Genomic DNA, 11,006 nt, shown 5'->3' with positions numbered 1-11,006 from the left:
TTTTGATACAATGACACATTTTGAAATATTCTGGCAAAATAAAAATTTCCGGTTCATTTTAATTTTCTGCTTTCTGACTCTGGTATCTGTTCAGATGTTAGTTTATCGGCAATTTTCTTCTTGTTAAGGCAAATTTTGAACCTGCTGTTCAGTTAATACAAATTTATCTCTTGTGAATTGCGATATAATCCTAGTTGAAAAAATGGTACACTTAATTTTATACTTCGGCAACAATGAACTGGAGCATGCTTATTTTCAAAATCGAAAAATGTCTGCTTCTGGGAAACAAAAAACTCTATTCAGCTATTTTACTAAGTCTCCAGCAACTCCAAAGCCAAAAGACGAAAAAAATGGCAGTTCAGCAGTCTCTTCCGTGAATGGCATTGAAACTCCAAAAAGGAAACTGCTTTCTTCCAGTAAGTTATTGTAGGCCAGGGTAAATGATTGCTTTGTGGGCAAATCTTATTGAATATTTCAAAGAAAATAACTGTAAACTTTTAGATTTTAGTAAGATTTTCTGAAATCACCTCAGATATCAAACCATAAAGATATCTTAAAGTTTCCACTCACCTAGGCTAGTCTCCTACTAACCCCTCACTATAGCATCAAGCTTCTTGAGGCTAATACAATTGTGGGCTTAAGCCTTGAATTAGGGCTGTTGAGAAAGGAGCATGCTAACAAAAAATTTTCACTTCATAATAGGCTATGCAGAAAAATTTAATTAATACTTTTTTGACTGTAATCCCACTGTATGTTGCCCACCCTGTAATAGTCTATGCAGATATATAGTCTAGCTCAAAGTATATATTTCCTATGTGTTTTTTGTTTCTTGATTTTGTCACAGTTGATTCAAGTTACAAGTAGGCCTACATGGGTTGATACAATTGTGATGCTTACAAAATATATAATTTGGGCTATATATTAGCCTACCACATTAGGGGAGAGGGGTAAAGTACAGAGAAATTTTTAATCAAAATGTAACAAGTACAAGTTTTCTGAGTATTATGAAGTAACATGTTTCCTTCTCTAAAGTCTTAATTCTAGGCTTATACCTGTGCACTCCTCCCACACTCCATTCTTTTCAAAGCTTCACTTTTTGCCCTCTCCTGTTTATTTCAAATATTCTGTTGTTGTAGAAAAAATATGCCTGACTTACCCTTGGTGTCACCAAATAGTTATAAATATGCTTAATAATGACTTCTACACTCCCATAATTTTTTGGTGATTGGTAAATAACATCAAGGTGGAAATGTATAAGCAGTCTACTACATAAGGAGACATGTTAAAAAAAAATTCTTACTTCATATTGTGCGAAATAATCCTAGTTAGCATATTTTCCAGTGGGAGAACCTTTATCATTACTTCTTTCACTGTTGTACAATTTTTTTTTCAACAAAATTGTGAAAAATAAACATAGATTTGACTGCATTTACCCATTCTCAAATAGTCTACATATGAAAGTTAAACACCACCACTGTCATCTACCAAAAATATATTAAAAGGCAAATATTGATAAATTAGGATAAGTTAAGTTAGCTAGATGGCTCTTAGGTGTTTGTTTTATAAATAATTTTCAAGACTTGGAGAATAGACATAAATATGTGAAAAATGGACTGCTCATATATTTGCCCCAACATCAGTATGCCCTTTACTTCTTAGACAAGATACATTTCCCTTGCTGGTCAAAAACATGTACTGTCTCCTTTTTGCCTGTTAAAGAAAAAAAAAAAAGTAAAAATCCAGCATCAAGTTGTTACATAGACTATCATGGTGTACAACCTGAAAACTATCTCCCTGTGGCAAAATTTGTCAAGTACTATTGTTGTGTGTAAGAAAATAACATCTGATCAGAATTTGAATTCAAGTAGATAATTCAAGGTCAAACAAAGAAATATTCTGACCTGTCAAAGACAGTGGCAGATCCAGGCCAGGCCAAAGGGGGGACAGGTATTTTTTGTGTGTGGGGGGGGGGGGGTAAAAGGACTGGAAGGTCTAGGGACTATGAAATACCCCCCAGCAAGGGATGGGTCTGGGGGTCCTCCCTGGGAAAATTTTTGAAATTTAAGTGTAAAATGACACATTTTTAGGCTGTTTTCAACTCTTTATTAACCAGAGTTTAGAGGCAAAAAATATGGGTTGACTTGAAAATATTGACTAAAAAATAAAAGGATTTTGAAGCCATTAGAATGTTTTTGCATTAACATATCATATATGCCCCTTTGACCATAAGAATTTGAACATTTAAAGCTGCTACCTTTTTATTTCAAGTATGGAAATACTTTTAGTATTAACATTACTATTTTTTCAAATGATTAAGTTTTTAAACTAAATCTATATGTACATTTTTATTTATTCTACCTTATAATAAGTTTCTATAGGCCTAATGGCTAAATGTCTTATATTATAAAAGGTCTAAAAGCAGAAGTATTGTATAAGTTTTTGCTGGTTTACTCTTATCTAAAATTTAAAGGGCAACAGTTCAAAACAAAGAAATAATTTGACTATTTCAAAGGACAGTAATAATGTAAAAAACAAGTATTCAAAAGAAACTTTAATATTACAACTTTTTTTAATAGTACAATGCTATGAATAATTTATTCAATGGCCCAACTTGACAAACACATTCATCTTGGTTTTGACTGGCTGAAATGGTGTAAGGCTTTATCTACATTGATTTCCCTTTCCTTATGAATATGAGCCAGTGCAATCCTATTCAATCAGTCTTCTGTCATGGTTGACCTGAGATAAGTCTTTATTCTTCTCATTGAAGAAAAACTCTGCTTGGTCAAGGCAGTTGTGACCAGTAACTTAGCAAATATCTGCAATAAAATTTCTATGTGTGGAAAGAAACCTCTATTACCATTTGACAAAGCAATTTCACAATCTTGTGGAAGGTTCTTGGGGATTGCAGATTTCCAATGTTCTGCCAAAGTCCAATCTCTGCAGATAACTCTAATGATGAAGCAGAAATGTCCTCATAGTAGATAATAGCAGCTTTCAACCCTTCTTCAATTTTGTGATTAGAAAAGTTAGATGGAATTAGTCCCTCCAGATGTGAAACCTCACTTACAGAACTAAATCTGTTGTTAAACTCAGAAATAAGATGATCCAAAAATGGAATATTTATTGCCACCTTGTAATACTGTTCTGCATCAAGACCTGATAGCTGGACATTAGCTCTTTGAGTCTGTTGGCTGCATGTTTAGGGTAAGATTATTTCTTTTCCTAATTGCAATGCTGTGGCTTGTGAAGATGCAAATACTTTCTTGAAGTCAATATCTCCTTCCAATCTCATCTGTTTTATTTTGCTTAGTATGGACAAATAACCTTTTGCAGTTGATAGGTCTTGTTTGGGGTCTTGGAGAAACTTAATCAGTTTTACAGTATGAGCTAAGCAATGAACAGCTATGTTTAAACTCACAATAGTTACTTCTTCTTAATGTGGCTCCAAAGGCAACTGCTTTAGAAGCTGTTTCTGAGTCCTTATCTGATTCCATTTGCTCCAAAAATATTTTCTTTATTGTCTTGAAACTTATTCTCAGGTCTTTGGTCTGAGGGTTCCTTAATGCAAAAGAAAAAATAGAAAGGAACTATTGATTACCCCAAAAACAGGATCAAAGGGTAAAAAAGAATATTTTTATTCCTATTCCCAAGCAGCTTGAAACTTCCTCATGTAAGTTTATGGACCAAGAGGGCCCTAGTGCACAGTAAAAAGATAAAATTGGTTTGCCTGAAATATACCCCAAAAAAGGGCTAAAAAACCTTTATTCTGAATGGCTTGGAACTTGAAGCCTTAAGTCTCTGGTTAAGGGGAACCTACTGTACAAAAAAAAAAATCTATTTTATGTTTGGTACATGGGCCCTCAAAATGGGCCATAGGAATTTTTTCCTGGTTAGCCCTAGAACTATGCCCTTACGTTGGATATCCATGAGAGCCCCACTGGAAAAAAAATGTTTTTTCCCCCAAAATTGGGGCCCAAAAGAGGACTAACAGTGTTTTTTTTAGTTCGAAAATGGGCCCTCAAATATGGGGCATGAAAATAGTCAATAATTTTTTTCTGATTGGCTTTTGTTGCCTTTCAGGATTCTTTCAAAAATCATTGCCTGGGCCAAGGGGACCAAAATTAGGGAGAAGGTTATTTGGGTGACCAGAAATGGTCAAAATCTTGCTGTCTATGAACAGTTTGAAACTTGAATTTGTTAGCACTTGGGTTAAGAGAAATATAGCATATTTGTGGTTGTGGTATCCCCTAAAAGTTGGACCTTGAAAAGGGCAAAACATTCTTTTTGGTAAGCTCAAACTTATATCCCTAAGTCCTTGGGCCATAAGGATCTCAATGCACAAGAAAAAAAAACATTGGTTTCTCCAAGAAGAGGTTGAAGTTTGTTGTTTTCTAAACAGTTAAAAATTACAACAAAAAATTCCTGGGCCTAGGAAAACTTGTTTTACATGTAAAGATTAGACTGGGGACATGGACAATTTGAAGATTTGTCAGAATTTTTCTAATAACTTGATTATTCACTTTAAATTATCTGCGTTTATGGAATCATCTATTCAACCAAATTTTTATATATTATCTTTTTTATTCATCACTTCATTTTAATTTCTGTTTTTTTTTTGGTTTTGTTAATTAATTCATGAAAATTTCTGTTGGGTTTTAATGCTTCTTGTTTTAGGTTTTAATATAGCTCTTTACATTTCTTTTGAAAACTTCTTTTTTGCAAATGTTCTATTAAATTATGATTGTAATAAATCAACTTTTTGTACTGGCTTACTAGAAAATTAAGTTCTGTCTTAAGGTCAACAAGTTTTCTCATCCTACTAAAAACCAGGGAATTTGTCTTTGTCACATTAACTGCTAACTTAGTCAAACACCTGTGAATGCATGAAATTCTCTTAAAACATAGTTAAATTTTCAAAGAAGACCATCAACAGAGAGATTTTTCATCCAGAAACAATGTTAAACAGTCACCATGGAGATGAAACCTCATCCTATCTATATCAGTTAAAAATAAAGCTGACCCAAAACCGAACTGTGAGGAACACCAATTTCCCTTGAAAGAGGGCTAGAAACAAAATTTTTTCAAGACAACTCAAATAAATCTTTGTTTCAGAAACATGGACAACAATTTAAACATGGATTTGTAATTCCTAAAAACTTAAATCTTTGCAATGATTTTTAGAATCAACCATATGAAACCCCTTCTTAAATAAATAAATAAAAACTGGAAGGTTAACATCAAAACATTTATTCACAAAGACGCTTAAATGCACTGGTTACTGAGTGGTCTTTGTGAAAACCAAATTAATAAAGAATATCTTTTGGATCAAAGTTCAATCAAAACAGGGCTGGAAAGTAGGCACAATATGCTACAATTTTATAGCTTTTTTCATTTGCAAGGATGAATAAATTGTTACAATTTAAGGACCACTAATAAAAAAAATGATTAATTTGCACTCTCCCCTGTCTGACAAAAGCAACCTACCCTGCTAAAATTGGGAAAATAACAACTAGATTTGGAAGTGGGAAAAGATCACAAGAAAAGATTTAAAGAAAACTCAGTCTATATGGGAGGAGGTAAAGAGGGAAGCTCTAAATTGAGTGGGATCTAGGAGAGGCTTGGAGATCTGTGCTGACCTCAGGCGCCATGGTCCTGCAGTAAATTATAGGTAGCAGTGGTATTGGTCTATAGACCTAACCCCAGTGATATTCTACTTAGATGGCAATATCTAACCATGAGAGAAACTCCAAAACTTTTTGGTAAGCCAGTTTATGATCATTTTAGTTGAGAGAATTCAAGAAGATTAAGTAAAGCAACAGTGCAACCTGTTTTTTTTTTAAAAAAGAATTTAACAAATGAATGATTAGAACAAGCTTTCACAGAAAACAGTCAATGTTGAGTCAGCAGAAGTTATCAAAACATCTCTATAAACAGCTGCAAGATAGGCGTTTGAAATTTCAATGGGAAATCATAGGCAGCGCGCTAGCGCTGCCTAAGTAAAGAATGATGTGGCCACAATGGGTTTTTTTTCTTCTTCTTTCTTCTACAGGCACTTCGTGTCAAAGGAGTTGTCGTAGAAACTTCGAAAAGGGCTCATTCGATTGGAAATTGGGGTGGCTAGTGCCCTTTTAATAGTCGAAAGTGATTGGAGGGCAACTATCCCCCCCCCATGCCCCTTATTCCCCCAAAAGTATCCAATCAAAATTTTGAGATAGCCATTTTGTTCAGCGTAGTTGATTTCCAGATAGAAAGTATCTTTTTGAGGAGGACACTCCCCCACAACCTTCAGGGCAAGGGTTTTAAGTTATGCCCTGGGGTCATATAAGGTTTTTATAGAAGGAGTTGTCGTAGAAACTTCAAAACAGGCTCATTCGATTGGAAATTCGTAGGGCTAGTAACCTTTTTAACCACAACCCTCGGGACAAGGGTTTTAAGTTATGCCCTGAGGGCATATAAGTACAATGTTGGCACAATGTACCATATATTATTTTTTTACTTTAGAGCAGGGCACTTCATATGGAAGGGGTCGTTGTAGAGACTTCAAAAGGGACCCATCCGATTAGAAATCGAGAGTTCTAGGGCCCTTTTTAATAGTCGAAAGTGATTGGAGGGCAACTAGCCCCCCCCCCCCACGCACATCATTCCTCCGAACACATCCAATCAAAATATTGAGATAGCCATTTTGTTCAGCGTAGTTGATTTCCATATAGAAAATGTGTTTTTGAGGAGGACACTCCCCCACAACCCTCAGGGCAAGGGTTTTAAGTTATGCCCTGGGGTATATAAGGTTTTTATAGAAGGCGTTGTCGTAGTAACTTCAAAACAGGCTCATTCGATTGGAAATTCGTAGGGCTAGTACCCTTTTTAATAGTCGAAAATGATTGGAGGGCAATTAGCCCCCCCCCCCGCACGCCCCTCGTTCCCCCAAACCCACCCAATCAAATCTTTGAGATAGCCATTTTGTTCAGCGTAGTTGGTTTCCAGATAGAAATTATGTTTTTGAGAAAGACACTCCCCCACAACCCCCAGGGCAAGGGTTTTAAGTTATGCCCTGAGGGCATATAAGGTTTTTATGTAAGGCGTTGTTGTAGAAACTTTGTAGAAAAAAATACAAATGGAATGAGCATTGTCAGTTTAATATACTTATACTGATATTTGTTAATCAAAATATTAATATTATTTGATTTATTAAAGTTATAAAAGTAAAAACGCTTATATTTTTTTCAGTAAAGTGCAAATTATGTTCTGGCCTTGGGAAGGCATAGGGGTTTTGAGCCCTACTCATGTTAATTTTTGCTCGTTTTGAGTATGACTCGGTTATTTATTGTAATTTCTGCTCGTTTTGGGTTTCATTTACTTATCGATGCTGATTTGTGGTGGTTTCACGCTTTGTAGATTATTTGATTTTATTTTTGCTCATTTTTGGTTTAATGGAGTTCTGTACTTTTCTTTGAAAAACTTATTTTGTGGAAAAAGTTTTTTTTAATTAATCTCAAACAACAACCTTCCAACAAGCCAATAAAGGCACAAGGAACATAAAATTTTTGCCATGAAAGTTATCAGCTCCAAACACTGCTCAAATTAATTGTGCAGCATCGTCACTGTCGATTTATGAAAAACAAAACGTTAATCTGAACAAAATTAATGTTTGAAGTAAACGGAAAGATACTATAAATTTTAGGGTTGCACATCTCCCCTTGAATGGGCAAAGAGGTAGCTTCAAAAGTCTAACTGCCAACCCCAGCAAATTGTTACAGCTGGAATCTTCATTGAGAAGAAACAACTTTTGAAGAAACTTTGGGGATTTCTCCAAAATCTGGGAATAGTGAAAGCAGCACTGCTAGCCAACACTAACCAGAGTTTTTGGAACCCTCCATCCTCCCCAATGTTTTATACCCCATAGTCAATAACCAATTGGGCTTTTTTTCAAAAAAGGTCTGTTTTTTTTATAAGCTTATCAGAAGCTTAAGTATTTGTGTATTGAAGTAAATCGGTATTGAGATTCTGGAAAGCTGAGCTACAAAACCAAGAGCTGGATAAGTTTTTCACAAGAAGGGCGTTCGAACTGGAATAGACTTAAAAGAAGGAAATAGTTTCAAAGTAAGAATTTTTTAAACAGTAAACTTCAGTGAACAGCTAAAAGGTTAGACTGTTTTGCACTTTACTAAAAACTCAATACATACTATGGGCAGTTTTATTGTAAGATATATTTTAAAGGAAAATGTATTTATTATTATATACATAATAATTATAATAAATTATAATATTTATTATATAATATTTGATTAGAATATATATGATATTTATTATCTAATAATGTAATTATATAACTATAATTATCATATATTTATAATTATAATTATTATCATAATATTATTATATAATATTATATTACAATTTGTCTTTTATTTCACTATAATATCAACAATTAGATACTGGTCAGTATTAATTGTTGATGGTCAGATACTGGTCAGTATTAATTCACTAGGTCCACTATTGGGCTTATTAAAGACAATGTGTCTTGGTCTCTTTCAAAATGTTATGGAAAAGCAGTAAGCTTGAGAAATAGTGTTAATAAAGCGACTCTTGCTAAAATATTCAACGCTGTAGTTACCCCTTCTATTCTATATATATCCCCACTTTGGGAGTTACTAAAAGTTACGCAAAAACGACAGCTGTGTACCCATTATTATAAGTTGGCAAAATTTTCGTTAGGTTCGCCCTTGTGGTATTCAAATAGTTTTAGTAGCAGCCGTTATGGAATAATTGACCCAGTGACTAAAATTGGGGGAATAGAAGCAAGAGCTTACCGCCGAAGCATACAGTTTCTTGCTGACTCACCTCTAGCTCGTCTTGTACTGCAATTGTAAGTTAGTGTAAATATTTTGTTCTGGTCGATGAGTGTTTTTTTTTCTTTTCTTTTTTACTCCGCTTATTTGTCTCCATTTGTAAAGCGGACAGAAAATAAATTATTATTATTATTAAGGAGTTTTGTTTTTCAATATCACTATAGGTGAAGCAATTAGTTTAGTTTTATTAGTCCAACTAGTCAAATAGCCTCAGAGGGATACAAAAAGAGAAAAAAATACCGTAGTTTATTCTTGCCTCTTATAATTTTCCCTCTACCCTGATTGAAAAAAATATCGTTTGTTTTCTTTTTTCGTTGAAAGAATCCTTTTTTTTGTATTTTCGTTTGCAAAAATTGAAGGAAATGAAAAATTTGCCCCCCCCCTTAAATAAAAAAAAATACAAACTCCCCCTAAATTTTTGTGAAAAAAATACAGTAGTGTACTTTCTTTTTTGAGAATCGGAGAAAATTTTACCCCCCCAGCTTTAAATTCTTTGTATTTGTTTTCCATCTTTGGTTTATTAGTACATGTAAACGGGTTTACCATAAATGAGTTGTGTTTTCAGGCTCTCCATGTTCAACCCAGTAAAACTTTAAAGCGTTTTCATCTTTCGAGGTCCAAGCGTGTTAGACACGGCTTCCTGGAAATTGTAACGCGCCAGAATAGCAAGGTTGAAAATTGGTTCTGAGAAGACATTCGCCCGTGTTGAACATGGCACTCAAAATGATAATCTGCACTGGATTTTCTTACCGACACTACCAATAATATATAGTTGGCATATATAATCTTTGCCAGTGATTTTTCCCTTTTAATGGAAATAATCCTTTTTGATGGCTTGAGGGATGACAACGCTACGTTATTATTGCGTTGTATACTTATTTGCGTTGAAATTTCTTGACACAAAGCATTTCTGGCAATTTATTTAGTTTCTATACTGTAAAAAACCTTATATTTGTTTTAGTCCTTATAAAACCTAATTTAGTTACTTATTTTCATTTAAGTCTGACTTTACTGTTCACTCTAATTTTGATAATTCTAGGTTTCATTTCTTTATTTGTAAAAATTTCTGTTCGTTTTAGGTTTGATATCTTAAAGACACCCTGGCCGGTCAATCATTTTGATCAAAAGCTTCTGTCAATCAATTGATTAGAGCATGATTGACCATCTCTGAACCTGTTTGACACTTGAATCAAGCGTTCACGGAGATTAATAGGAAGTTTGAATTACTCATTCGGTTCCTAGACTATCAATCATGCTTTAATCAATTGATTGACGGAAGCTTTTGATCAAAATGATTGACTGTCTAGGTTGTCCTTTACATAAGCTAAATTGTTTTTCGTTTTAAGTTTTAGATTCACTCTTTAATTGTCACTGGAAACTTTCTTTTTAAGTTTGATCTTCTTAAATGGGTCCTTTAATCTTAAATTGACTCATAAGTTAATATTTGAATTCACGGATTCACCAGTGCACAGTGCCAGTGCACATTACCAGTGCACATTTGTGTTTAAAGTTAACTCATACAGTGTCCACAGCTAAATTTTACGAGGATTTTAAAAGAAAGGTCGGATCTACAACGTAAAAAGAACAGTTCTATATCTCCATTTCTCTTGTCAGATTATTTTGTATCGATCTTCAGGGGGGAGCGGGCTGGAATCCTTCCCCATTTTGTTAACAGTTATTGTCTCAGATGTGCAAAGAACTCAAAAGTTCAATAGAAAAAAAGTCCAGTATTTTGAAAAAGTCCAGTATAATAGAAAAAAATCCAGGTATTTTGTAAAAGACGAAATCGGAAAATGAAATATGTGCTTCATTTATTGATACAACAACTAACAAGAATGTGAGTGAGGGCATACCCTTACTTGAGTATCAGGGGTGAAGCTAGAGTTTTGAGTGGGGATATAGAAGGTGCCAACAAAATCGTCCAGTGTGCCGACAAATGCGGACACATAAGCTAAATTAAGACGCCTGAAGTTCCAAGACGTCGGCACTGCGTGCCAACGCCTTGGAACTTGGGTGGAGGGACTCCCCCACCCCCCCCTTAGCGGCGCCCCGGTTGATTGCCCATCACCGCGGAAAAATAGATGTGAAATTATGTCTCTAAACTGCAAGTTTCAATCTATTGTTTTGTCATTCTTAAAAACAAAACTACGATTG

General features: G+C 34.4%; 1 protein-coding gene across 1 annotated transcript in view; it reads left to right on the top strand.

The window, feature by feature from the left end:
• The first annotated feature begins 262 nt into the window (after positions 1-262).
• Positions 263-11,006, top strand: part of LOC148947534 (DNA mismatch repair protein Msh6-like) — a 281,626-nt gene continuing 270,882 nt past the window's right edge. Inside the window, exon 1 of the mRNA XM_089095293.1 lies at positions 263-416. Coding sequence (XP_088951419.1) covers positions 269-416 — 148 coding nt within the window. The 5' untranslated portion in view covers positions 263-268. The remainder of the gene's footprint in view (positions 417-11,006) is intronic.

Source organism: Artemia sp. Qi Xiang Cuo, chromosome 10, assembly GCF_049724085.1.
Source record: "Artemia sp. Qi Xiang Cuo chromosome 10, ASM4972408v1, whole genome shotgun sequence".
Taxonomy (NCBI): Eukaryota; Metazoa; Arthropoda; class Branchiopoda; order Anostraca; family Artemiidae; genus Artemia; species Artemia sp. Qi Xiang Cuo.
The sequence above is the reverse complement of the archived record's forward strand: the minus strand, read 5'-3'. Positions and strand labels throughout refer to the sequence as shown.